This window comes from Phasianus colchicus, chromosome 4 (assembly GCF_987193195.1).
Source record: "Phasianus colchicus chromosome 4, bPhaCol1.hap1.1, whole genome shotgun sequence".
In the NCBI taxonomy this organism is placed as follows: Eukaryota; Metazoa; Chordata; class Aves; order Galliformes; family Phasianidae; genus Phasianus; species Phasianus colchicus.
The window spans coordinates 50,557,632-50,572,423 of record NC_143439.1 but is presented as its reverse complement, the minus strand read 5'-3'; the positions used below and the strand labels follow the sequence as shown (position 1 = coordinate 50,572,423).

At 34.1% G+C, this 14,792-nt stretch overlaps 1 protein-coding gene across 4 annotated transcripts in view; it reads right to left on the bottom strand.

Annotated features, from left to right (window-relative positions):
• The window catches only part of PDS5A (PDS5 cohesin associated factor A), a 74,488-nt gene that overhangs the window by 13,891 nt on the left and 45,805 nt on the right, over window positions 1-14,792 (bottom strand). For all 4 annotated transcript variants that reach the window (XM_031588498.2, XM_031588499.2, XM_031588500.2 and 1 more), the window contains exons 13-27: window positions 13,733-13,846; window positions 13,179-13,260; window positions 12,550-12,598; window positions 12,290-12,429; window positions 10,718-10,833; window positions 9,857-9,962; window positions 8,260-8,420; window positions 6,552-6,675; window positions 5,235-5,393; window positions 4,917-4,985; window positions 4,135-4,271; window positions 3,327-3,450; window positions 2,892-3,096; window positions 2,173-2,287; window positions 367-499 (exon numbers count right to left, since the gene is read on the bottom strand). In XM_031588498.2, the coding sequence (XP_031444358.1) occupies window positions 367-499; window positions 2,173-2,287; window positions 2,892-3,096; window positions 3,327-3,450; window positions 4,135-4,271; window positions 4,917-4,985; window positions 5,235-5,393; window positions 6,552-6,675; window positions 8,260-8,420; window positions 9,857-9,962; window positions 10,718-10,833; window positions 12,290-12,429; window positions 12,550-12,598; window positions 13,179-13,260; window positions 13,733-13,846 (1,834 nt within the window). The remainder of the gene's footprint in view (window positions 1-366; window positions 500-2,172; window positions 2,288-2,891; window positions 3,097-3,326; window positions 3,451-4,134; window positions 4,272-4,916; window positions 4,986-5,234; window positions 5,394-6,551; window positions 6,676-8,259; window positions 8,421-9,856; window positions 9,963-10,717; window positions 10,834-12,289; window positions 12,430-12,549; window positions 12,599-13,178; window positions 13,261-13,732; window positions 13,847-14,792) is intronic.

Sequence of the window (14,792 nt, the reverse complement as noted above, 5' to 3'; positions counted from 1 at the left end):
ACGGTTTCTCTTCTCAGCTGGTAACATATATTTAACAGCAGCAATATACTACAGTATTTCCTCAATACCAGAAAATAATTATGTTGGAAAATCAGATATTTGGAATTAAAATAAGCACTAGGAAATAACAGGAATATTTAACAAATTTTGTTTAATAACTTCTCTGGTACTGCGTGCTTGCTAAGATCAGCAAGTTTGGGAAAGAATGAGACTGGTAGCATACACACAATACTTGCAATTAGCACACTCTAAAAGAATTTAAATGTCTGAACTAATGTTTTTAAATTTCCTGTAAATCCTGTCCAGCAAGTAGCTTGTGAAACCCTTAGCCCATCATCAAACACTTATCTGAACTGCACTTCTTACTTCATTGGCCTTTGGCTCATCAGGAGACTGAGCATCTCGTGTAAGCTTGATGTTTTCTGCCATCTTTTTCATGAAGGCATGGCTATTGTTCTCATTCTTTGTCATTAAAACTTCAAGCATGAACCACAGGCACCTAAAAAACCATAAACCACAGTTACATTCCAACTTTTATGCAGTAGCTTCTTTGGGAAGAAAAAAAAATGTCAGCTGTGCTAGCTTTTCCTTAAGCAACCAAGTCAATTTGAAAAAATCATGAACAGACAGCATCCAAAGAAGAGAACAGAATCTAGACCTTTAATTATAACTGTTTCTTTCTATTCTTCAGAATAGAAAGAATTCCAGCACCTTGTAGATGGAATTCTACAATCACTATCTTAGGCTATGTCTATGATACTGCCAACAATGTATCATGACCACACAAAACTAGCTTAAGCTATACAACTGCTCAACTGTTACCCACACTACATAAACACTGGAACAGACATACTAAAGGATCCTAAGTGAGTAGGCCAGATACAGCTGATGCAATAGAAGAACAGACACATAAAGAAAGTTCATTCTCTGCATGCATTTCATTATTTCTTTGGAATGTGAATTCAGAGGGAAAAGACACCTTTTTGAGAGAGAAACAACAACAAAAACAAACATAACTCTACAGGACAGCCTCAAAAGACACTGTAAGTGTAAATATCACAAATTACGAATAAGGAACTCACTAAGTGTGTATTTTCTTATTTGACTATATTTAGGCCACATAAAATTCAAGATGAACTGAGGAGACAACTGCAAAACACATTGCCAGTCTGCTTCTACAAGTGTATAAGTATCTAAGTCAATGCTTTAAAATGAACACTGTGACTCTCAGAAGTCTTGACAGAAGTGCTGTATTACATTAGGAGAAAAATGTTCTGGATTTATCTCAGAAAACTTTTCAGAAGTATTCCTGCCAAGATTCCTGCACATAGCATTTCTTTCTTTGGAGCAGTCCTCTCTGGCTAGTTCAGCCAGCCTGTGACAAGAATGAGGGAGGAAATCTGGCAACAAAGGACAGCCATAGAAGGGATGTCCAAAAAAACTGTGCACTAGAAAGTACTTCTCAGAGAAAGTATTAACAACTGCAAATCAGAACTTGTTCAATTCTAGATAAAGCAGTAAAGAACACAGTGGACTGCTTTCAGGTGTTGCCAAGAACAAGTCGTCCTCAAAAAACAAAACAAAACCAAACCCAAAAAACCAATACAGACTTGATTATTAGTTAAGAAATCTTTCTAGACTCCAGGTTCTTGCCAGCTGTGAGGCAAGTAACTCAGAAATCAGAAACAAATTCAGGTTTTCAACTAAAGAAAAAAAATCAGACTGGGATTCTCACAGACAAAGGTGCAAAAAGGATTAAGATATGAACATGTGTATTTGTGCAAATAATTGTTTTTCTAATTTTATATATATATATATATATATATATATATATATATATATATATATATATATATATAGTAATATGTCATTATATGTGCTTTCATGGTAGCAAAACAAGTTAGCTTACAGCTCCATCCAAAATGAATACAAATGAAAAACAAATCAAAAACAAAGAATGGTGATGTGGAGAGATGGATGCCTAAGCAGTTAATAGAAGTTAAAGGTTACCATTTGGTATACCATTTGGAATATATTGCTAAGCAGTTTCTGAAGTTTTCTTCCTTTTGCAAGACTAATGTTTTATTGACAGCATATTGCAAAACAAGAGTCCATTTTCCTACTAATTTTTTCTAAGCACAGGAAATAGTTCTAGAATCATTTAACACTTACTCTTTGACATCACGAAGCTGATCAACATCCTGAGGTTTTGTGAAATCTGGATCATGTGCCAGTAAATGAATCATATATGGTACCACGTATTCAGGCAGCAAGGACAGCAATTTTTCTGCAGTAAGAAACAAAAATCATAACTAATGACTTTGTTATACATACATACAGACATGCATCACAAGACAAAATATTTTCAAGTATTACTTTTCCAAATACACAGAACATAAGACCTCAGTCTGTGTTCTTTTTTCCTGCAGATTCTACTTTCCATGAATCATAGAATGGCTTGGATTGCAAGGGACCTTTAAGATCACCTGGTTCTGACCCTCCTGCTATAGGCAGAGACACCTCCTATTAGACCAGGTTGCCCCACCATTAAATATAAATGAGTTTTACTACTTCAAAACTATTTGGCCTCATATCAGGAAGAGATCATAAAACCTAGCATATCAGAAAACAAAACTTTATTTTTCAAGCAAAACAGCTACCAGAATAACAATATTGTACTTTACATGTATGTTTCTCAGCAATGTAAAGAAAAGTATTTTATGGTTAATGCTTAAGTAAATTTAGATTTAAATGTGATAAATATAAAAAATGAGAAAACAAATTAAACTTTGTATTTATTTAGAAAAGCAATTTGCTTAACTTTTAATGATTACTTCTTCCAATTTAGCATTCAACCATTGTATTCTTCACAAGTTTACTGAAACACTAACCGTTAGCCATAGGATTCTGCTTAATATATTCTCTTCGTATACTGATGTTTTTAAGCAAGCATTGTCTGGCATGTGCTCTTCTCTCTTTCACAGGATCTTTGGCACACAAAGCAAAGATTGCCATATATTCCAAAGGGAGCAGTAATTTCACAAGTGCTTTATGCAGTTTCTGGGCAAATATCTGCCTCACTTGGTAGCACTCATCCTGTAACAAAATAGAACATAAGAATGCAACCATAACTATCTTGTTTAAAACAAAATAGAAATGAAAAACATCCAACTGGAATGATGGGGTTGTGTAATAAATATTTGCAGCTCAAGATCTCTTGAAAGCCGCAATGAGCAATATTAAATAATCAATTTAGCAGCAACAAAAGCTCGGATGTAAGGAGTTTGAACTCTAAGAGTCACTTCAATATAAAAGTAGTTACTTACATTAATGACAAGCGCACAGAGTTGGAACTGTTCTGGGGTAATTATTTCATGGTAACATGGCTCCTGTGCAAGCTTCATTATTGCACTGCCAGCAGCTAATCGTAGTCGAGACATATCGGATTTACTATACAAACAAGAGGGAAAAACCCCAAAACTCTGCTTAAATTACTTGCATATCACACTTACTTTCTTTTTACAAGACCATTCAATGAGCAATCAAGGTTTTTCCCAGTCTGATCAGCTCAATAGCTTCATATTGTTAAGTTAACTCAATGACATTTGTGAAAATAAGGTGCTCTGCTTTTCCCCTAAAAACTTAATTCCAGCAAAACAGTGAAATTAGAAGAATCAAGTTTCTTGTATGCATGCCTCTATATAAATCAAAGCAACTCACTTGTTACAGATTTCCCTTACCCTCTGAATGGAGATGTAGTGTAAAGTAACCCCGCACTGGGAGATGCTCCACCCAAATATGCCCCAACATTTAAACGTATTAAATTTGATAGTTCAGTTATTTTCAAAGAAACTCCTGCAGGTCTCTCTGGAATGTCTTTTATTAGTAAGATATCTACACTGTCATAAGCTATGTTATGAGTAGACTGCAAGAAAGAATCAATTTGAAGAATATTTTCACATGCACCATTCCAGTCCTAAATGTTAAACTCCAGTCAGATCCACCTCCTATTGTTCAATATTACCCAACATTATCTTCACACTTTAAGATTCTAAAAGGGTACAAAGAATTACTGTTTTTAGTATACAATTCCACAATAATATTATTAGAAGCCTAAAAGTAACAGAATCTGACCTGATTCGCTTCTGTTCTGTCAAGTCCCCTTCACTGACAAGCATAGCTGATAACAGTCGGAGTGTGGAATTTGCAGATTTTGACTGGTTGTTTTTCATACCCAGCAGCCAGCGTACCAAAAGTTTAATTGCTTGCACCTATCAAAAATGGACAAACAAACAATGAACTTACTTTCTAGACTTGTTATGTGCTACAGCCCCTTTCTGTCAAACAGAAACTTCCAAAGACCCTTACTTATTAGAGTTGATATATTTTAAAAGGAACAGAATGAAGCAGTAATATTTACAGAAAGAGAAAGGCACTGTCAGCTATGCCTTTCAGTGCTTTCTCACAAGTACATCTATGATACCTGCTATGATATCAAAAATAAAAGCAACTAGACAAACCTTTCTAAAAACAGCCACAACTAGAATCACAGTAAAGAGCCTATCAAAGAGAACAAAGAAAATTCAAAGTCTCAATTTATATCAACTTTATTTACACTCAATAAAGACTAATTACCTCTCTTACAAGGAAAACTGCAACTTTTGGTTGTCTTAATTTTCTCAACATTCAATATACTCAGCATCAGTATACATAGTTTCCACCAGTTTTGTAATGGTGTATTTATATAATTGACAGAAAACCTAGAACAGTACTTCTAAAAAAAAATCTAATACAAAAGTAATTAAAGAGATTTACTACACTCTAAAGAGATTTATCAAACTCTTCACTGCACAAGTTCAAAATAGTATGTTTTTAAACTCAAACATCTATATTATTATTGGCAGCTGACCATTCACCTTTGCTAGTACTTCTGGAGAAACCTCTTCATCTGGAGACCACAACTTTCCATTTTTCTCACCTGTTGACTACAGATACTCATGTAAGTTTAAGAACTGGTTCAAGCCATGCAGAAAATGTAGAGAAAAACAAAACAGTTTTGGACTGAGCTTTCTTTCATACAGAAGATTTTTCTATGATGTGACATCTCTTTACAAGTCACTTATAGAACATTCCTTTATTGAACCATTTTGCAAATACAAAGCAAAACAAAACAGCTGTTCCCAAACTACAAACAAAGAAAACTGTAAGGACTTAACAAAAAAAGAAAATCTTACCCTGTCATTCATTAGAAGATCTTTTACAATGAAATTTGCAACAACAGATTTCATTGGAGAAGCAAACTGGTCTGGGGCCAACATAGAAATATGACCCAGAGAGACTAATGGAGTTATAAGTTGCTCTGGAACATCAGCATTCAAACTTCTACTAAGAGGCTGAGGAAAAAAAAGTATGTATATATTAAAACTGAGCTGTAGATATGTAAATCGCCTAAAACACAGCTTATTTTAATACTGGGCTGCAGATGACTTTTACAGGTTTTTTTTCATAAGAATTAGTAACATCTGCAAAACAGAATGGAGAAAGAATGCAATTTCCCAATTAACAGAATAATTAAAATCTCACATGAGATAGGGGCAATATGATTTTATGTTCTCATCCTGTTTTAATAGTGAAACACATTAAATCCTGGGAGAAATGGGAGAAAACTTGACTCTATGCTGTTCATGAGTTGTAAAAATCTGAAATGTAGCTAACAAGTGTCAGAAAATAATGACAGGTCAAAAAGCCCCCTAAAACTAACAACTGTACAACCCTGTAAATAGTTGTTTCCACTGGTGATCAGTATTTCCTTCAAGACAACACTTTCCATAATTCCAGGTTGCTGTATCACCCAGTACCTTTCCACAGTAACCTGATAGTAGAGAAGGGAACATGAACTTGCACTCTCATGTAAGTCTAAGCAGAGAGATCACACTCTGTAAACTTAATTCAAAGATTTTCACACCTCTGAATTATACATACATTCAAAGATGGCCACGGTGGAGAATCTATGATATTTTACAAGTGCATGTTAATATTAGTATTATTTAAGACCTTATAGTGAAAAGTAACTTCTCTGCCCTACATATGATTTTTGCTTTACCACTTCTCTAAGTAGTAAGTGAGGAGTAAGCTAGTGTCTTCACTTACAGATGTGTACTATGCATTCACTTTCTCAGTGAGAAACTAATGCACAGACACAGATCTTAGACACGGAAACTCAATATGGTTTGAAAGTAGATGTTTTTCTCCATTTAGTATCTGCTACATGCATTCTTGTGAGATATGGTGTGGAGCATTCCAGCATATTTACTTTATTTTCCCCTAACTTTTCCCATATAGACAAAAAAGGAGCACCTTATGTATCAGAATGTTACAAAGACTACAAGAAACAGAAATAATAATAATTTTCTATTGTAAAAGTAATGACTTAACTACCATACATCTGTAGGCTGACTTCATAAATTATCTGTTAATTAAAAATATAAATTAATCATTAGTCTCAACTAAGAACAGAAACAAATTTTAAATCCAAAAAAAGCAAAACATACCTCAAAGATCTGAGCAAGTTGCACTTCTTTATTTGAAAATATGGCATGTATACAGTGAACGGCTTGTTTTGCCTGATGGGGAGTGCCTCTTTTTGCTTTCTGATGCAAAATTGGAATTAATGTTCTGTAAACATTAAATAAAATACTTCAAAATACAGTTTGAGATCTACAAAACATGAGAAACTTTTCACCTATACAGATATATCTCTACAGAACACGGTCTTACAAATCACGTGCTCCTTTGAAGTCTGTTCAAAAAAGACCATAATAAATTGAAAACAACAAAAAAAATTATTTAATATTACCTGCTGAACATCTGACTGAGGCAGAAAAAGGCTCAGGGGGAAAAATCAAACATGAAAGAAAACAATGATCAAAATAAGGTTATTAAGGTTATAGCGTGGGGGGAAACCAACAGTGGGGCCTTGTTATCCCATCAGGCTTGGAAGCAACGGGGCAGAAGAAAATCTGTATAACCTAGGAACAGCTGTTCAACATTAGTGGGTATATAGTCTTTTTTACTGCTTTATCTTTGGTCTTTATTTGCAGTGTATGAGCAGATTAGTAACTGCTTTGAGTTTTTGTATTTAAGACCCCTGAAATCCATTTTTGCTCATCAGTGGTCACTGAAGGAAAGCGCAGGGCAGAAGCCACTGCAGGGACTCACAGAGTGTGGGAAGGCTGGCCTGTCACCTAAGATAGCAATATCTGAGACACTAACTCATGATGTTTACTACTCAGTTACTGAGTCAAAATGACAGAACTGCTTACAGAACACCTGACACAGAATCATCTCAAAAAATGCTAGAACCATTTGGAATTCCCTCTCCATGAAGTGGGGCACAAAACCATTTGTTTCTCATGTGAGGAAGAACTTGGGCTACTACTGGTGAACCCTACTCCAAAGGACAGCAAGCAGTCTGCATACAGTTGGTTTAAAAAATAAAAATAAAAAAGCCGAACAGGTTACTTGAAACAAAATTGTTTTTCACTTATGATAAACATCACTGCATATATGAAATCTAGGACAACTGCCTATATTCTGACACGTTTTTGTACAGTAGTAATATTCCAAGTATTTCAATTTATGAGAACTTGTAACCTCTACTTTATAACCCAGATTAATTAGTTACAAAAAGGCTGATTTTAACATTTTAGATGTCAGTCACCAAGTTGTTAAGTCTGTGAATACTTATAATATATAGCTTTAACCAACAGTTAAAGCATGAATACTATGACAACAACATATAGACAGCCATTTATTCTTAGAAATTTATGCCTGCTTTTGGAACTTGTTTCTCAATTTGTTTCAAAACGGAGCTGTTAACTAGAGATTATATTTTCATTCCTTACAAAAATAGAAATATCATGTGAAGGAAATTATTGTGCCAAGAAATTACATCTCCACCATATTTCTGTTGTTGCTTGTTTTGTAACCTGGGAAACATGCTACACTCTGGTTTTAACATGTCTATTATAAACGGACTTCTAAAAAGCAGGTAGCACCTTAAATAAATAAACAAATAACGTGAGAACAGGGAATTTAAAAATGGAGAGACAGAAACTTTGTGAAAGAATACAAAATGATGGAAGATAAGCTGTTCATATTCACAAGACTACAATGCAACTTCAGGGGCAATATTCTGAATTAACTACCAAGAGCCAGAAATCCGAGTATGAGAAACAGCATGTAAAGAAATACACTCACGATCTTATCTGTGGCAGGTCTGTTTCTATTTTGTGACCCGTGTTTCTGAAAATCTGTATGGCTGCCTCAGCTACCTTATCATCTTCCATCCTGAGGCACTGCAGCAGAGACTCATAGGTCTCTGCAGAGTGAAACGAGGTAGGATGTGTAAAGGACAGAACCTGTAGATACATATTAAACCAAAGGTATAAGGGTATATTTCTCCAAGGTAAGTGAATCATCAGAGAAACAAACTTACAGCTGTTTACGAGCCTTACAATCAACATAAATAGCTATTACATCCTCACATGAGATTATTACATTCAAAAACTACATTTTCAGAGAAAGCTATACAAGCATTTTCAAATAAATTCATCTACATTTTATTCTTTAGGGCCTCCTTTCCTCCAAACATTTTATAAAATACATTATTTGAATATGGAAAAATATCTGTTAAAAGGAATATTTATCCAAAATTATTCACTTATATTCCAGTCTACTTAAAAACACTTTTCAACTAAATGTAATTGAACTGAAATCCTAATTTCTTCATAATCTCTAGTCTCTGAGCAGAAAAGAAATCAAGAAAGTTAAAATAACCACAGTATTTAATTACTGTCTTTTAATCTAAAGTAATGGAATACGCATTCTTTTAAACATGTTAAATAAAAAACTAAGTGTGCAAGGATTCAAAGAGAGAACAAACCATTATCCCAGAAGAAAACTATATTAAGTATAACAAAGTTCAAATAACACATTGTAGGGAGAGCAATTAAAAAAATGCAAGTATTTTGTGTATTTCTTAAGGTTTATCTTATATTGGTTTCTTTGATCATAGTTGTCTGTATCAGCATCTGAAGTAACTTTCTTAAAGGTATCCATGTCACAGCCACAAAGCCTTCAACCTTAACAGCTTTCTTTTCTGAGCTACATGAACAGACTACTCCCCTGTGTAATTCTGCACAACTATTCCTAATGCATTGCTGCCGTTACCAAATTTGGTGCAATATGTCTCCACAAAATCCAACTTGTTCATTCACACATGAGAAAAGTCTCACCTCAATTATCTAAGCTTCCCTTCCATGCCCTTCTTTGTTATTGTACAGCCTTCTTTTTAACATATTGAAAATAAACTGCAAATCCATCACAGATGTTATCCAGATATTTCAAGTCCTTCCTTCTCTCCTTCAGGCAATTCTCACTCATCAACACCTTCCCCCCTCCTTGTTTGCTTCCCTTACAGCACTGCTCAAGCCAACAAGATGTGCCTCTCCTAGTCTGCCCTTTTCTCCTCTTCACACTTTATGTCTTTACCCTCCTCTTTGACTTCCCTAAGAAGAAACCAATTCGTGCTTTAAGGAGAATACTTCTATTCTGTGTGTCCTTTGCAAAACATACTTTTCCCAAAAACTTGTTACATTTATATTATTTTCCCAAGTCAGTATTAGTAACCAAAACCTTTCTGTCATTACAAAAGTTCACTAAATAATAGCTTGCACATTCTTAAAATATATTTAAATAAATACTACTACTAACATTCATTCTTTAGTCACACCACTGCCATTCCTTCCTTTACAAACCATCGCTACTTTAATGTAGATTATTTAATGTAAATTACCTTGAGAAGTTCAAGTCCTGCACGAATTGCAGTATCAGGACTTACACCCTCCTCTTCATCATCAGCTGTCCCCTCTATTGATTTATTCATCAATTTTACTAGTGCACTAAAATAAGAGATAGAAAAACAAACAAACTAAAAAAAAAACCAAATGAACTTGAAAACATGCAATGTCAAGTTTGAGCAGCAAGATTACCTGGTTTTGGCAATAATTTATGGGACAGTAGTAGTCTGTTTTGTGTTTTTGTTATAATCTTTTTCTCAAATTAAACTATTTCATTACTCCTTTTCTTTCTGACTTAGCTTACTGCAAAATTTAATTGCTTAGGAATAAGACACATTGGTAGCATTCAGATCAACATAGAGTTGCAAATGTTTCAGAATATAATTAGGTTGCCAGACAAGTCTCAAAAGGAATAGAAATATTCTCTTACTCAATCCCATAAAAATTAATTAATTCAGCTGTTATATTGTAGACTGTGCTGCAGTTAACTATGTGAGAACTATGATTATCATATTCACCTTACACCCCACAAATAGCAGTTTTACAGGGAATAACTGTTATATTTTATCATCATTTATAGATGTAGCATTGCAAAGCAGTAAGAAAAAAAAAATCTTTCCCCCCTCACTCCTCCCCCCCAAAAAAAAAACCAAAACCAAGACCCCACACTGCTAGAAATGTAGAAATGAAAGATATTAATGTAAAAAATATATTTTTAAATGTCTATCTACAGTTAGGGCAGACTAACCTGTCTAACTAATTCCCAAGAAACTCTCTCTCTCTTTTTTTTTTTTTTTTTTTTTAACTTAAATCAACTTTGTAACCATCCATGAGCTTGTATGATCTCCCAAACTTACCTAATGGCTTCTGAGTCAATATGTACAGGAGCAATTCTTTCCAAAAGAAATTTGACCATTTCCAGAAAGGGATTTGTTGGCTGCTTAGGATTTGCAAGTTTCCGGGCTATTTCTCTCTATAAGAATGTTACATTACCAACAATAATTATTCTCAGTTTAATTATTTCCTAAGCACGTTGAATAAGTTAAATAGAATTTGTTCCTTTAACTACAGAAATTGTGTAAATAGTCAATGAAATGTATTTTAAGGAGGACTGCTGTTATCCCTGGGTCTTTCTTTATCACATTACAGTGAAAGTAGGCATGCTTTGCAATAGCATTAGAACTCAAGATGCATGTAAACTTCTTTCTTAAGTGTTTCTTAAGGAAATGGAGGCCAGATTCAAAACAGAACCAAGAGAGTGTAAGTGCTACACAGACAGAATATAAGTATCTATGTAGACAAGAGTAATTCATAGACCTGTATATAACCTTGCTGCATGCTTCAGATTCCATAAGCAAAAACAACAAAGTACAATAGAAGCTACAACGCTGCAGATATGGAGAAGCACTATGCCACTTTAGTTATAACAGATGTTCAGACTCCATGTTCTTGCCTGGGAATGTCTTTAAATCAAAAACCTGCCTTTCCCCCTCTGAATGCAACAAGTGTCAAGAACATTGAATTCTGCTGCAAACTCAGCAGAAGATGGTGGATACAAAAATATTTTTATTTCGAACACAAGTTTAAAATGTCTGAAATAAATAATTTCTCAGCCTTCCTTCTCCTTCAAGTTTGGAAGCTGTAGATTCTACACAGACCAGGAAATTGCCCTAACCATTTCAGTAAACAATCTTCACGAGAGAAAATAAGCCTTCCCTTTGAAACTGCATCACTGCATTCCCAAATTGCAAAATCGGCTATTTTAGAAAGAGATGTGTTCCATATGTTAGTGGTTAGAACATAGTTCTGAAGGCCATTCTGTTCTCTTCCCTGGACAATTAAAGAGCCATTAGGCAAAAACCAAGAAGCCTATGTTTGCTGATGATCTGTATTGAGATTTTTGTCAACCAAATTGCTGCAATTGTTGGCACTGTAGATCTCTGGAAAAGCCTGATTTAATATTAATGTGTGTATTCTCAGCAGTGATATTAAATAAATGAGAGAGAGAAAAAGATTGATCTCAAGACAATTTTGTACAAAGAAAAATGAACGAATAATATGCAGATGGTGCAATAGTTGTTGTGCTCATACTTATGTAAGTTTTATCAGTGCTGGGAGACAGTTTAAAATAGTTTGCCATAAAAAAGATTCTTGAAATGAAGCAAAAAAATGAAATTAGTCTTTTAAACTTAATGTTTGATCCTTATAACCCCAGAAAGGAATAAAGCCAGTATTTGTTTTTGTTTTTTGTTTTTAGGATGATTGCCGAAGGTTACATTATCAGTAATCTCTACAGGTTAACTAAAAAGGTATTTCATAACTATGAGAAACATATATAAATCATATTAAGGTATCAAAATAGACCATTAAGTCTTAATAAGTATTTTAAGCACAAATATTTTTAAAAGTTTGCTTTTCCATTTCCTTACCACACAGACATCTGCCTGTTTACATGAACATGTAGGGCTGATTAACAGTTCAAGCTGGGACCGAAGCTTTTCATCATCGCCTAGAACCTGATTGAATTTCTTCACAAAATCTTGTGCTTTTCCAGGATCTGGAAGGTTTTCTATATAATTAAACACAGTTTAATATAAGATAAATTTGCTACTTCAGTACAACAACATTCATAAAAAATTAATTTCCAAGAACATTGTAATAGCAGTTTAAAGAACTTATTAACACTTACTTGCTATGGTCATCAGCTTCCCAAACATGGCAGCACTGTTTGCTTCTGACTGGGGACAACAGCAAACAGAAACAAACAAAAAAATATCAGCACTGTCTCCCTCATGAAAATATACCTTTAAGATCATCTGTCAGTTCTATTGCAGCATGTTCTATTGGAAAAAGACCTATAAAACCCAACAACCACTGCTAATAAACAAAGAAAACCTCTCAACATTAAACCCAAAACACTAAAGGCAACCTCCCATACTAAAACCCCCAAATAACCACGCACTTGCATTTAAAGTCTCTGCTAGTTTGAAGATTTACTTTTAAGAGTAATATTCTAGTATAAATACTTAAAAATTTACAAAATATTCCACTTAGAAAATGTCAAAGTAGATTATAGAGTGATAATCGGGAATTCTATCAAAAATGAACAAAAACTTGAAAAAGCGCCTTAATTTCTTCTGAAGAAACTTAAGGAGGCCATACACATGGCAAGCATTACTGAAAGCAACTTAATGTGAACAGAACTCTGTCTACATGTTGAAATCAAAAGTCAGCTGAACAAATAATATAGCATAAAAAAAAAAAAAGGTAAATTAGTCTAACAAGTTTGATAAAGTAATAATTTTTTCAAAACCGTACTGTGGGCTGCTTATGCAAGTCTAGTAATTCCCGTACGTGACTCCTCAGCATGTTCTGGCACTTCCACATCTCATTCAGTGCTCTGAAGAAGTGCAAAATCAGAAAGAAAAACATGATTCGTTTGTCACAAGAATACGTTGGATGTAGTGTTAAATAAATAATCTTGTTTACTAAGTGCACCATCTGACTGAGTGAATCAAATCCGCAAAGTATTAATAATAACAATTCTAAACAAAATAGATCATTTTTCATTTTTATTCATCTATTTGTATCAATTTTATATATATAGGACAATACAATGAGAATGCATTGTCCTCACAGGATGAAGACCTAAAACAAATCTTCTAAAGTATCAAGATGCCTTCTTGTCTAAAGGCTTTGTTCAGTTTGTATGTAAAATTATTGGAGCTAAAGAAAACATTTTGAAATAAAATCACAAATGATGTTAAGCATCAGTTACTTATGATGTTATTTAAGTCTTGATAATATAAGCAGATGATGTTAGAAAAAAAATGAAAAACAGTAAGTATTAGCTGAATTGGAATTATACTCACTTGACAGCATTTGGATCCAAGCTGGCATACAAATAGTACAAGCACTTCATTCGCTCTTCTGTTTCCAAATTGTGTGGAACAAGATACTGAGCAAAGATTTTCTCTACTAGTAATCTGCAGGGAAAGAAGAGAGAAAATCTGTACATTTCCAAAACTAGTAGTCTCTTTTAGATAAGCTGAAAGGAAAAAAAAAAAAAAAGGAAAAAAACAGAAAAGAAACTAAATTTTTTCCCCACAGAAGAAAAATGGCCTCTTTTCATCTGTAAAGATAACTTCCACTGCTGATAGCAAGATTACCAAGAACTCTTCTTGAGAGCCTTTCCATTAAATTTCACCTTTAAGAGGATGAAACTTTTTGTCAGCATCCAAATCCTCCTTTTTTTTCCAGGTTTGAAGAATCTCTGCTCATTCTCGTGCGTAAGTGAAAGAGATACAGACAGTAAAAAGCCCAGATAGAGAATAGAGGATATAAAAATTTAACTTAAGTGGAAGTAAAAGTAAAGAGCCGAAGCATCCTAGAGGGAAAGGGTAAAATAAAATAGTGGAATTTGACAAACGCAAAATATTTGAAGCTGTTATTTATAACGCAGAATGTAAAGTCAGCATTGAAAAAAGGTAGAGAAAAAGAACAGCAGAATGTATAGAAGAAAAGGAGCACAGGGAAACCCAAGTGAGTGCAAACCAAACCAACAAGAACTTTACCCAGATGTCTCTCTTAAAGTAACAACAAAACCCCAACAACAGAAGTAGACATACCTAGGATTTTCAATAAAATACAAAGCTCAAGCTACTGTATGACTGTACAGTCCACCTAGTAACACTCCCCAAAATGAAAGAACATTCAGATATTGATTTAATCCTTAGCAATGAGAGCTGTGCACAGCATCCAATCACACAATACCATATTAACAGACAGACATTTTGAATTTACAGACTTTGTTTGCTATGATTCCTGGTAATTACCCAAGGAGTGCCTTGTACAAAGAACACAGAAAGCAAAACAGGTCAAACGTAAGTTATTTCAACACAAAGAAGATTCAAAGGGACATGAAGTCAAGGC